Source organism: Aedes albopictus, chromosome 3 (genome assembly GCF_035046485.1).
Source record: "Aedes albopictus strain Foshan chromosome 3, AalbF5, whole genome shotgun sequence".
NCBI lineage: Eukaryota > Metazoa > Arthropoda > Insecta > Diptera > Culicidae > Aedes > Aedes albopictus.
In genome coordinates, this window is record NC_085138.1 from 267,667,969 (window position 1) to 267,682,154 (window position 14,186).

Consider the following 14,186-nt stretch of genomic DNA (forward strand, 5'->3'; position numbering starts at 1 on the left):
TCTTCACGGAATCTGAAGCATTGAAGAAGCTGAGGATGATGTCTACGATGCCAGAGAGCGTAAACAATGGCGCACCCTGAGGTTGCTCCTGGTGCTCCGAATGCTGTCTTTCCGGTTGAGAATTCGAAAAACGTGGGACATCTGGGATTTTAGATGTTCCCGGAAGTGATGGAAAGTCTCGTTCGTCCTGGATTTTGAATCCCGGAGGGGAACGTTTTGTGACTTTCTTACCACTCTTGAAATTTGTCATGGTGGGTTGGGGGTCGCTGCTAGGCAGATTCCGAGGTTTTTTGGTGGGTCTCTGGAGCCTCATCCGTTTCCTCGTTTCACCCTTGAAAACAAAGGGAACCCCGTCCCCGACCTCAGAGTCAGAGCCCTGATCATCGAGAGATAAAGACGAGTAGATGTTACGGGATTCAACGGTCGGGGCAGCTTTTTTCAGCATTTCGGCATAGCTTCGCCGTGATCGCTGCTGCAACGATCGTTTTTGATGTTTTTTCTGCTGTATGTACCTTGGGCAATCAATCAGATCATGTGGACGGTCGCTGCCACAATAAACACACTTGGGCGGCGTTTTACACGCACCGTCCACATGTCTCTCCCCGCATGTTGCTCAGCGAGGTTTATTGCTGCAGTACTGAGCGGTGTGGCCCAGCTGCTTGCAATTGATGCAATTCATTACCTTCGGTACATACAGCCTCACAGGTAGCCGAAGTTTGCCAATCGCCAGCAGATCTGGTAATGCAGATCCGGAGAAGGTCACACAAAATTCTTCAGATGGTGTGTAAACCTTCTTCTCACCCTCCTGGGAGACCGAATGCAGTTGCCGGCAATCCAGTATCTGGACAGGAGGTAGAGAAGGGTTATGGAAACGACCACAGCCTTGCATGATCGTTTCGTAGGTCAAAGATGCGTCGGCGACCTTCCCCGAAATCTCTATCGACGCGCTCGGTAGGTAAACGAAGTACTCAAGTGTAAACAACTCGCAGGCCACAATCTCATTAGCGTGTTTTCGGTCGCCTACTGTCACCCGAAGCTTAGCTGTACCGACCATGTCAATGGAGACAACGGAAGAATACCGTTTAGTCAGATCCTTGCTGATTTGAACGGTGTTCAAACGTTTGCCTTTGGGTCGGAAGAAAACAACATATGGCCCGCCAAAGTCGGGAGGGTAGGCCTTGAGGCGGGGGGACGACGAAACAGATTTACTGTTGGTGTCCATTGCAGAAGCGCCAGGGTGAGGGGAGACAAAGGGATTAGCATTTACATCGCCTTGTTGGCTCGAGCAGTCCGATGCCAATAACAAAGCTTCGTTGATGCGGTACGACGTACCCCCGCCATCGTCATCATCGCCCATTGTGGTAGTTAACTACCACCACCGGGCACTCAAAAACCTTAAACTAATACTATCACGGGGACGAGAAATAATCAAAAAACAAGGGACAAAGTTAACGCTACAGGAAAAGTGAGAAAAACTGCTTATGTACCAAATTAAATCTAATCAAAGAGTCAGTGGAGAGGGGGGAACAACGAGAGGTAACTTTATGTACTTATCTTTGTGCACTCTGTTTAGCCACAGGCTCGACGACGACTGGTCCAAGCGATCGGATGGCCCGCACAGGGAGGAAGCGAGCTGCTGCTGAGCGCCCGTCGTCGTGTGCGGCGGTTGAACGCTCTCTGCTCTTCTCTCGGTGGGCTGCTGCTGTCGACGACGATGAGCTTGGGTACTCACTGGAAGAAGCCGATCACGGCCGCGCAAGCGGCGCGGTGTGCGGGGGGTGCTGCACTGATGTGCTCGATAATCGGACAATGCGCCACGTGATATAATAAAAACGTGAACTTTACTCAAACCAAACGAACTTTTGCGGCAAAAATTGTGGCCTAGCCAACCGCACTCGTCCCACTAGGGATAATCACTTCTACACTTGATCACTCGGAAAACTAGCACTTTGCAAAATAGTCACCGAACTGGATAGTATCGGGAGACAAACCCACGGGGATGCTACGGTGATCTGATTTTGTTGCCGCTTGCGTCTAACATTGTTAGGAAATATCGTATTTTGAAGTTTTATTTATGTTTCATCTTGTTAAAAGTTCAATTTAGCTTATGGACGCTTTAAAACAATCATCAACATCAATTCTGAACATAGATAGAGTAAATTATTTCAGCTGATTACCCAAATTACTGATTTTGATCTTTATTTACAAAGTTGAATAGGTTTATTACAATCATGTTATTTTAGGTGAAATTGCCAAACATCACTTCAAACTAAAAATTACTTAAAGATGACTTACTCTACCTTTTCAAGAAATGACAATAATCATTGTAGACATTTTGTAACGAATATTGAGTCACGAGATCCATATATATTTTATATTTAATGGATGTGAGACCTGTTGATAAACGATATACTCTCGCTGGCAATAGCTATCAACCCTTTCATGAAAAAATATATTTCAATTGGTTAGTGTACATCTTTTCAATACATTTTTCATGCATTACATCAAAAATTTACAGTATGGCTAAGCACTAGAATGTTAGTGCTGTATAATGATAGCTAACTTAGCTTCATGTCCTGTGTTGCAAGTTACCCCACAGATGGGGAAACTTGCAACAAGCATGTATTTCGCACCTCGTGATTAGGTGGCAACGTATTTTGGTAAATCGAGTGCTGCATAGTATTCTACTCGGCGTAATTAGCGTACACGATGCTTTACAGTATGTTTCAAATGTTTGAATTTTCAATGGTATTGTTTCAAAGTCGAAAAGTGTTGCAAGTTACCCCATTTGACGGTACATTGAATTTATATTATGTACTAGAAATAATCACATGACGTGACATTGGATTATGTTAAAACATGATATTGAACAGTTAATTTGTTTAGGTAACCTAGCTTCGTGACGAGGTCCATTAGAAACAGCACTGTATAAGATGACTAAAAATAAACTAATTTGTGTGTACATATAACTTGAGCTCTAGCATTGTTCTAAAATAAACTATTTTAGTCGAGTTTACGGACTACAGCTGAATTGCGAAATAGTTTTTTTTAACAACATTTATCCAGGGATTTCTTCGAAAATACGTTCAAAAAAAAAAAAAGATTCCATCAGAAATTCCTCCACGGATTTCTTCTAAAACTGCTTCAGGAATCTCCTCAGAAAAATCCTGAAACTACTTAAGTAATTTAAAGGATTTCTTCTGAAACTTTTCCATTGCTTGTTTTTTTTTTTTTCAGAAATTCATCTAGATTTTTTTCAATTTCAGCGTATTTAGGAATTTATTTCAAGGGTTCCTCTAGGATTGGAAATTTTATCAAGGGTAACTGAAGAAATCTCAAGAAAATTTATTGGAATTCGAAACTTCTCTTGCGGTTACTTCTGGAATATCTCCTGAGATTCCTTTGGACATTTCTCTAGCAATTCTTTCAAATTTTCTAAGAAATATTTTAAGAAATTACATAAATAATGTATGGGAAGGGTCCCTTAAAGAAATTTCTACAAAAATTGCAATCACAGGGACTGGAGAAATTCTTGAATAAATCTCTCGTTAATTTCTCATGAGATCCCTGGAGGAAGTTCTGAATCAAACCTTGGAAGAACTCTTGAAATTTTCTGGAGGGATTCTTGTGAGAATTCGTTGCAAAATGGCTAGAAGGTATAAGTGGATAATTTCCGAAGTAATGCTTAGAGCCAAGACGAATTTCCGGGAAAAAATATCAGCAGAAATTGATATGAAATCTGAAAGAATTCACAAAGGAATTATCATAATAAGTTTTTGAAGAAATTGAATGTTTAATGAATTCTCTGATATAATGCCTGGAAAAGTGGAGAATGCTCTGTAGTAATTTCAAGAATAATTACTCAAGCCTTTCCTGGAGAAACACCAAGAAATAGACCCTTAACCCTTCAACGCGCGCGCTGTTGTAAAAAGTACAACACTACCAAAAAACCTCGCGTTTCGTATACAGCGCGAGCGTGGTGCAGTTTCGGTAGCTTGATGGCGCGCGTCCTGGAAGGTTAAGGGATTTTTGAAAGAATTGATAGAAAAATCATGAAAGGATTCCTGAAGTATCCTTTCCCTGAAGATAGATTTTAATAAATCCCTAAAGAAGTTTATGGTGTAACTCCAGGAGGAATATCTGATGATTTTCTGGGAACCACCCCAAGAGGAGAAACCCATAAGATTTTTTCAGAGGAAATTCTGAAAAAAATGCCGGCGAGAAGCCCCGAGGAATTCCTTAAAATAGTTCCGGCGCAGTATTCAGAGGAGGATTCAGGAAATCAGTCTCTCAAGGAACTTCAACGACATTTTCAGAAAGCCTTCCCACAAAAAATCAGAATTTCTGAACGAATAATTCCGGGATGTATACCTGAAGGAATCTCGGGAGAATTTCCTGCAAGAATCTCTTGAGGAATTACTAAAACAATAACTGGAGCAATCTGTGCTAAAAATTCTGAAATAATCGCTCCTCTAAAATCTTTTTGGGAATTTGTGGACGAATTGATTTTTTTTTCAAGGAAAAGGCTGGAGGAATATCTTGAAAAGTTTCTTGAAAAAATTCTAGATATTTCCCGATCTAGAATGAAAATTTCACATTATGTTTTCTTCTGACAAGCGGCAAAATATGGTAACATCAGTTTTATAAGATTTCGTTATTTAGAAAAAACTACGACCGATTGCACGCAATTATGTACATGGGAGAAATGAGGTAAGCTTCCTTCGGCTTTTTCTGTACTGAAGAATGGACGTCCTCAAGGAATCTCTCGAAAATCTATAGGAAAATTCTCGTGGGGATATTGTAGGTTGCTTTCATAACAAAACGCACTGCCAACTTCCAGTCGGCATATCAGAACCATCGCAACGAATCAAGCACCACCTCTGCTGCTGTTTGTGTTAGTGAGATTGGAGAAATTGTAGCCGGCACTGGCCGATCCGGGAATAATCTTTGCGGCTTAAGCGCCACTCCGTGAGGAGACCGCAAGACGAGTTTAGTTTGCCCGGTTGAGACCCGTTCAGGGCGAGTCCATTCAAAATGCTTGAAGAAAGCCAAGATCGAGCCAGTTCGCCTACTCACTACTCCAGAACTGGGGTAACTACCCTACACAACCAACATAACTTCTAGATTACCGTACTACGTCTCCAAAGAGCAGTGAGAGATCACCCATGCCTAAGAAACGTTGCAACGAGGGGAAATGTTGCACGCTAAATTCTCATCACTGGCGGCTTCAATCCCTTCCCGCCAGAGGCGCAACCAAGGTGGAGGAGAAAAGTACAAACAGATTCAAATCCCGAGACGCGGGAGACATTGAACGAACGGACAACTACACGCGACAATATGGGAATCCTTTCTTCTACAAAACCATCTGTACTGGACGCAATATCTCTAAACTAGTAAACGTTTATTAATCAATATACGACATTTCATATAGGGAGACGGAAAACAAAAATCTTTATTTGAATTTCACATGCATGTATTCTTCTCGTAGCTACGTGTATTGTTCCTAGTCTTATTGCGTACCTATCGTGTGCGTTTTTCTAACTACCTCTGTCTATTGCTGCTCCTCCGTGCTCGTGCTTAGTGTGCGCTCATTCATATTCCCTGGATGATGAAAGCGGCGATGGGAAAAGCTTCACACCCGGGTGGCTAATTGAATTAGGGTTGGGTGGGTCGTCCACTAATTACGTGCGCACGTTTTCGGCATGCCGCACCCAACCTCAAAATTTATGGACGCGTCCAAATGCTGGATGGGCAGCCCAAATCAAGCTCTTCGACCTTTGGTCGGCAAAAAATCACTCCGCGGCGCCCTCACCGGACGCCGCCCTCCACAAAGAAAAACGTGAACGGACTCACCGATTGCAGCTGCTGTTACTCGGCTTGGCTGGTCGTTCTGCTACTTGCGATCCTGCGCTCCTGACACTAGCGCGGTTGGACCACGGTGCTTGATCGCGACCTTTGGACTCGCGATCGCGAATCCACGTGGATGGTGTAGATCCTTTCTGGACGGAACGGGCCCACTGAGCGGCACGTGGTAGCCGCGGTATAGGCCGAAGCGATATGTTGACGGATCGCTTCCTTCCGACGGGGTGACGATGTCGGGATCTTTCTGTCCGATGGAACAATAGGAAGCCGCGAAGATGTTCGGGAGGTCGTTGGCTGTAGAGTAATTAATTAGCACCAAGCACAATTGCACACGGGATGGGACGGACACACTGAGCACATTACCTGGTTTCTGTCAAGAAAACGCACAAACTTCAACGACGCACAACTTTCTCCTAACTATCTTTATACTAGGAACTAATTACAAAAGAACAAATAGAATTATAAAAAGAAATAATCACCACATTGTTACATCACTCACAAGAACAATCGACACGTTTTACAAAAGCGCGACACTTCCACTGAGGTTGACGGTTCGGACGAAATTGAATCAAAGCCGTGACCCTCAGATTAGGGAAGGTGATCTCGGTCGAGTCCAGCGGATACTCGAATTTCCCGCGACATTCTTCGAAATAGTTCGTTAATCTAGAAGAATATGCTGACCGATCGCTCAGGTTTCGCGTTCGGCCGCAACCTTTTCTCTCTCGACTTTCTCCAAAGATTCCGAATGGACTTGACCTTCGGAGACAGTTTTCAGGGCCGAATGCAACCATTAATAACGCCTGTAGCCGATTATGTCGGTAAATCTAGAGTAAGCGACGGTCTACCTTAAGGCGTGTTGCAGATCTTTAAAATTAGATCGATTTGGGTGGTGGAATGTCTGGTTTAATTGAATAATTACTATAGTACATGGAGCAAAGGCTACATAACACCTGGCTTGTTTTACGAAAATTTGGTTGTAGGACTACAACCAAATTTTCGTAAGGGCAAAACCTACGATGTAACATTTTATATTTTATTTACAAAAAAAAAACAATACTTGTATTTAACCTAATATTTTCAAATTACTCGAAATTACTTACTAATAAACTTCAACAAGTTAACCTACTATTTACAAAATCTACAAAAAAAAAAATCTTTGGTTCATAATGGAAAGTACGGAAGAAAAAAAAATAACGTTTTCGTTTACTCGGTGGTGGTTCAACATAAAACATAAATTCTCAAACATAACAAAATCCCCCAATACGGCATTTAAACTAAAATAATGACATTTTAGTTAAAGCCAATTCCCAAACTTCACAACACAACATAACTCCATAACATAGTAACCATACATAACTCCAAATAACAGGTAAGGACAGTTTCGGGACTACTCCATACATAATGTTGGAAAGGTATCCCTAATCTGCCCAAACCGCAACTATTTTGCCTTTCGAGTGTGTCACCAAGGCTATCCCTCAGCTTGCACAACACTCTAATTGACAAAACGTAGACCTAACACAAATTAAAAAAAAAAATCAATTGCTTGTTCTATACCGAAATTTCATCGGCACGCAGAACATATACAACTGACCACAAAAATATCTCAACACTTGACAGTAGTATCGGTTATGGTTCTACCACTTAACACATAAGCGATTACAAAACACACAACACACATACTAAATCCCCAAAATTTCACTTTAATTCATGTTTCTAACACCAAATATACTATTCGGCAATACGAAACAAGAACAAAATGACCAAACCTAACACAACCATAGAACGCAAAAATAAATGTCACCCACACATTGAACCCCCACGAGAAAACAATAACGTTAGTTGGGAAAAGGTGGTTTACGTGATGGCACCAAAAGTGATACGAAGAGGTAATTTTGTAGTTTTTTAACTGTTAGTGGCTGTTTTCCTTAAAAATATCTGGACGGAACTGATACGGGTAAGTGGCTTGAACTGAATTTGATCTATTTTGTTTATTTATAAGGTTCTACATGCGCTGAGGATCATCGTGATGCTAGGCTGTTCACAGGAAGGGTAGAGGTACTTGGACGGACCCACGACCAGAAGACTCTTTCGCGACCACTTTTGAAGACGCGTGGCATCAAGTCAAGGACGGGGCCAGTTGAAAAGAAAGGCCAGTTGGATTCCAATCAGAGGTGAGTTAATGGAACAAATTTTAATAGTATGTTGTTGTTTTAGGAACGATCGGACAGAGAGGATGTTGCGCGACCCACGCAAGAATGTCGCATGATGGGTCGTGCAAAAAGGACGAACCGGCCAAATATGCAAGGCGACGCAAAATTCCGCCAATATAAATAAATAAATGAATAATCTGAATAAATAAATCTCTAATAAATAAATAAATAAAAATAAATATGCATATACATAAATAAATAAATAAATAAATCAATAAATAAATAGTAAATATATAAATAAGTAAATAAATCAATATGAATAATGAAAATAGCTATGTAAATAAATAAATAAGAAAATAAATAAATAAATAGTGTAAATAAAGCATCTAATAAACATGTATCCATGTACAATAAATAAGGAACGGAACACATGTAACATAGATATAAACAAGGATGTTCTGCGAACATCACTTCACCAACACTGAACCTGAATAAAGTTTTGAATTACGATCACTAAATTAGACTAAGACTCGATGTTAACTACCTTACTAACATCAATCACGAACCATGAAAGAAATATCCAAACATGTAATAAATTAGAAAAACGATTGCGTCCTTAACTACAATGGGAGAGAGCTATTTACCCTTTAAATATGATTTTTCTAGTCAGCAGTCACTTTATTAGAGATTTGTTGATTTGCTTGCTCGATTTACTCGGGTGTGCTCTTCATCGTCTACTCCTATGAGCTAGACCTCAGAGTCTTAGGCGGTCATCGTCTGAGCACCCTCAATCTTCAGACTCTCGCTTCAATACTTCCCGTTGGTGGTACTCCTCATCAACGCTTTATTAGCTCCGAGTTTCAATTAAAGGTCATCGTCCTGGAGGTAACCCCATGGACTCGCTCCGTCTTCCGGTCGAGAGGGTAGGCCTGAGCAAACCAAAAATCTTCAACAAAGATCCTCCTGCTAGAGCAATCCTTGAATGCCTAGTCCAGCACGTCTGTGAGATTTCTTCTAGAGGATCAGCAAAAGCCTCTCCCCTAGGAAGCACCCAGTAAATAAAGTTGTTGTGGGGCTGCTCTGGCTGAAAGGCCAGAGCCAAATCTCACAAACGGCGGCAAGTATTTTCATGCAACCAGAGCTAAAGCATCATGGCGCGTCGTTGCTACTCAACTGAGAGCTACATAGCTTAATAACCGTTATGCTCAACTGCATTCCTCAAGAGAGGCTTCACTGAGCCAGTTTCTTAAGGAACTTGCAGTTGAAGATCCCAAGTCTCTTCCCATTTAGATCTTCGAGGTCATAGCAATGGGCACCAACGACCCTTTTTACTACTGCCTGCACATATTTTGGAGCTAGTTTGGAACAAACTCCCTTTCCCTTGTCCGATAGTTCCATATTCTTCTTCAGAACTTTTTCTCCAACGGAATACGTCGGGCATTTGGCATTTGAGCGCAGGTTATAGTAGGACGCGTGTTTCTTGTAAGCTGTTTCCAAATTGCGCCTCACTTCTTCATACAGCTTTCTTCTTTCCTCACCGTTCAGCGCACCAGAGGAAGTTGTTGGTGAATCTCTCAAGCTTCGGTACTCCGTACCATCCGAGATCATGTTCCTGCCAAACATTAAGAAGTACGGAGTATAGCGAGTTGTTTCATGGACGGAATTCCTTAGGGCGCAGGCAATTTCTTGCAAGTTGTTAGCCCACTCCTTATGATCTTTTTTAATCGTCGCTCGAATAGCCGTCGTTATCACCCGATTGACGCGTTCTGAGTCGTTGATCTGGGGATGGTAGTTGGGGGTTCTCCAATGCGTTACCCCATATTGTTCAAGAAGGTTTTTAAACAGATTAGACGCAAACTGAGTACCATTATCAGACAGAATCACTTCCGGTACACCAAACAACAGAAATATTACATTTTCTACGAATTGGACAAGGGACTCAGCCGTAGCTTGACGGAAAGGCTGCACAAGGACAAATTTACTGAACAGGTCCGTGACAACAAGCAAACATGTACTACGGTTTCTTCCCGATGCGGGTAGTGGACCGACATAGTCCATCGCCAAGAATTGCCAGGGATACTGGGCTATCTTCTTTTGTTCTGCCATGGGAGGAGTCGTATTCTGGTTCGTCGCTTTACTGGTTTGGCAAGTGAGGCACGTCTGACAGAACTTCTTGACTTGGCTACTCATTCTCGGCCAAAAGTAGCGTTCTTTAACCGCAGCCAACGTCTTTTCTGCCCCCAAATGAGCCTGACCGTGGATTTTCTCCATAATTCCTTTCCGTTCCGCTGTAGGCGGGTATTTTTTCCAGTTGAACCGTGGGTCTTCGAATTTCCCAGTATCCTTGACGTATTTGAGGATCTGTCCGTCGACTACACGAAAATCCGGAAAGCTTGTTGGATCATTCGTTATCTCCGCTGCTACTTTCTGGTAATCCTCATCATCGGCAATCGCGTTGATGGTTTCTACCGATCGGGAAAGACAATCTGCCACGATATTGTTTTTGCCTTTCTTGTATTCCAGTTCGATGTCGTAGGACTGGATTTTTAACGCCCAGCGTAGCAGCTTAGCATTCCCGGACTCAACACCGATTGTGAAAAGCCACAACAAACTACGAGCGTCCGTTACGACCTTGAACCTCGTGCCTTCCACGTAGTGCCGGAAGTTCTGGATCGCCAACAAGACTCCCAAGCACTCCTTCTCGACACTGGCGTACTTGCGCTGTGTGCTACTTAGCTTTTTACTGAAATAGGCGATTATTTGCGGCTGCCCTTCAACCTCCTGAATCAACGCCGCCCCGACCGCGTTGTCCGACGCATCAGATTCGATTACGAACGGTTTAGTAAAGTCGGGGTTTCCAAGAATCGGAGCTGACACCAAAGCTGCTTTGAGTTCTCCGAAAGCCTTTTCCGCTTCCTCAGTCCAGCAAAACTTCTTTTTGGCTTTCTTTAAAAGATCGGAGATCGGTGCGACTACCCGGCTGTATTCCCGTATAAAACGCTGGTAAAAACCGGCTAAACCGAGCAATCGTCGTATGTCCTTCACGTTTCTGGGCCGAGCGTAGTTCAGTATCGGTTCAATCCGTGAATTGTCGATCGATACTCCCTCCTCCGTTAACAAATATCCCAAATACGAAACCTTTTTGCGACAAAACCTACTTTTGTCCAAAGAAATGGTTAGATTCGCGTTCGCCAACCGCTGTGCCACGATCTTGAGTAGCCTAACGTGTTCGCTGAAAGTCCTGGTCGCAATTACAATGTCGTCCAAATAGACAAACACGTATGGTTCAAGGTCGAAACCAATTACGCGGTCCATTAGACGACACATTGTAAATGGAGCGTTAGTTAGCCCAAAGGGACAAACCTTAAACCTGAACAGACCCTGAGGGGTCCGAAACGCCGTATAATCCCTAGATTCCTCCTTCAGAGGAATCTGGAAATACGCGTCCTTCAGGTCTACTACCGAGTAGTATTTGGCCTTCCCCAGCCGATGAAAGATCTCCCCCATGTTCCTCATAGGATATGAATCCTTTTTGGTCCAGGAGTTGATCTTTCGTGAATCTAGGCAGACTCGCAGCTTCCCATTGGATTTCCTTACTGGGACCAATCCACTCGCCCACTCGCTCGAGCATTCTTCGATAGCGTCCATTTTCTTGTACCGCGCAATCTCAGCTTCCATCTCGGCCTGAATAGCCGGAGAGCATCGGTATAGCGGTTGCCTACGTGGTTTCGCCTCCTCTTTCAGTATAATCTCGTGCTGGATAAGTGTCGTTCTTCCTAACCGGTTCTCTGTGGTGCACGGAAACATCCTAATCGCTTCGGTCAGCTCTGCTCGTTCCTCGGGTCGCAGTTCATGCTCTGTTTCCACTGTTTCAGGTGTAGTCTGTGATGGTTCCGGCAATTCTAACGCTGGAATGTCCAACGTCTCATCTGGCTCCGGTTTCTGTAACACCGGAAGTGACTGGATCGGTAGAATCGTGAAGTCTAGTACCTCCAACTCAGCATTTTCTCTGCTTACCGTGTCAATCTTCTCAAATCCGTTCGCTCCTTCCATCATCGGTTGAATTCCGAAGGCTTTCCAGAAGTTATACCCCAAGATCATTCTCCTACACACCTGAGGTACAACGAGGACTGGTACAACCTTCGTAATTCCATTGAACTCGATCGGAAGCTGAACGTATCCGAGACTTTTGTGAACCGTCTTGTCTGCCGTCACGATGCGTATTGGGCTCTCCCTCATCGTAAGACCATTGCGTTCTGCGATGTTAGTAACGCTAGTGACGCAGACACTAGCCCCTGAGTCCAACAATGCATCGTAATCCGTATCAAAGATACGCACCATGACATGAGGACATCTCTCCGCCGTGGCCGTTACCTCACACAATACTGCTTCTTCTCCATTTACACGTTCGGATATGGGAACTATTCGGAACGCTGGAATGTCGTCGTTCCCGTTTGTACATTCCTCCTCTAGTTTCCCGACATGACCTGTTGAGATGATCTTGGGTGGTTTGGGCAATTGACGGACGTCTTGCCTGGAGTTCCACAAACATAGCAGAAGATCCGCTTCTCTTCTCGGCAATACCTCCACATGTGCCCTGTCTTTCCACAGTTCCAACACAGCATTTGTGAAGTTTCTCTCGGTGTTTGCTGTGCCGGTTGCTGCACCGTTTGTGATTGAGTTGGAGTCTCCGACACTTTCCTCTCCGTCTGTCTGCGGTCGTCCTTGCTTCTTCTGTCCCTGTTGAACCTTCTGTCCAGAGCATTCACCTCTTCCGAATCCGAATAAATCGAATGCGAGTCGCTTGACTCGTTTTCTGCCTCAATGTTGTGCACATTTCCGGTCGGCCTATTGGGTCCTTCCCGGTGACCTCTAAACGTCGGATCGTTTGCGTCTATGCGATACGCGTAGTACTCCAACATTCGCAAGTCCCTTACCGTTCTACACGCCAACCGCGACCGGTAGTGAGGGCGCATATTGTCCCAAATTATTTCAAACAGACGGGTTTGGTCTAATGGAGTACTTAAAAGTTTGTTCAACCGCTCTACTTCCATTTTGAACGTCAGGAAGGTCTCGTTCCGTTGTTGCTTCCGCTCGTAGATCTTCTGTCGGTTACCCTGGTCCTTGTTCGGGTTTCCATACATGTAGCGAATCCTTTCCTCGAAGTCCGCCCAATCAAGGAACTCGTCCGCGTAACAGAGATACCAATCGTATGCTTCCCCGCGTAGAATTGTATGGATTCGTTGCAAGAGGATGCCGTCAGAAATCCTGTCCATTCTGGCTAACCGCCGCACCTTGTGGAGAAAATCCTCCAATGATCTCTGACGTCCATCACCACTAAAAGTCAGGTGCCACTTCTCCATACGTCTATCCGCGTTGATTATCTCTGCCTCAATGTTACGTTGGTATGAACGGTTTCCTGAATGGTCTCCTCTCGATCCGTTATCCAAGTCCTCCGATCTTGCGTATCGATTTTGTGATCGAGCTTCCGGTTGACGATTTGTTCTATGTTCCCTCCTAAAGTCGTCTGGTAAGCTTTCAACATCGTTCGGCTGTTGAATAGCTGAAAACCTGCCAACATATGGCTGTTGATTTTCGTTAATCCGCGAAAACTCATTCCGATGGTTAGTATTGAGTTGTCTGGGTCCTCCATACCCTGGAAAGTTTGTAACCCCTTCCCTACCTCTTCCTATCATCTCATTCCTTTCATATTCATCTTCGTATCCTGTAGCTGATCTCCTCCAAGACTGAAATTCTTGTTCATGTCGGTGGCGTTCATCACCCATTCTGTCATTCTCCTCTCGCCACACCGAATACAGTCGATTATTGTTTCCGGTTCTTTGGTCCTCTTCCATCTCTCTCCTACAATCGACCTGCTCCGTTTGCGACTGATTGTTCCAATTTCGATTTGACCTCGCTACCATGTTCGCTGTAACCTGTTCTGTTTGCGATATTCTTTCTTGTTGTCCAGTGTGTATATTGTCTGTTTTGTTACTTGGTACCGGTAATGTTCTAGCTACTTCTGGGGTTGAAAGCATTGGGTTAGCATGCTCCAAAACAGATTGTCTTTCCACAATTTGGCAAAACTTTTCCAGCTTTGCTTCCAACTGTTGAATTTTCTGTAGGTAAAACTTTTCTTTCGCTGTCTTCTCCTCTAATGCACTTCTTAATTTT

At 43.6% G+C, this 14,186-nt stretch overlaps 1 protein-coding gene across 1 annotated transcript; it reads right to left on the minus strand.

Annotated features, from left to right (window-relative positions):
• Positions 1-5,893: 5,893 nt before the first annotated feature.
• On the minus strand, positions 5,894-13,156 carry LOC134290732 (uncharacterized). Its single transcript, XM_062857921.1, has 4 exons — positions 12,597-13,156; positions 10,062-12,546; positions 9,384-9,791; positions 5,894-6,106 (listed from the first exon to the last, which is right to left on the minus strand). The coding sequence occupies exons 1-4, from the start codon at positions 13,154-13,156 to the stop codon at positions 5,894-5,896; spliced, it is 3,666 nt and encodes a 1,221-aa protein (XP_062713905.1).
• Between the last annotated feature and the right edge of the window lie 1,030 nt (positions 13,157-14,186).

Bases quoted from the DNA above. Each gene is read 5' to 3' on its own strand.
- LOC134290732 (XM_062857921.1), bottom strand. From the start codon at position 13,156: ATGTATGGAAACCCGAACAAGGACCAGGGTAACCGACAGAAGATCTAC. The intron at 12,547-12,596 runs GTATTGCCGAGA...GTGGAACTCCAG, and splicing joins AAGACAGGGCACATGTGGAG to GCAAGACGTCCGTCAATTGC. The intron at 9,792-10,061 runs GTCGGTCCACTA...TACCATCCCCAG, and splicing joins AATTCTTGGCGATGGACTAT to ATCAACGACTCAGAACGCGT.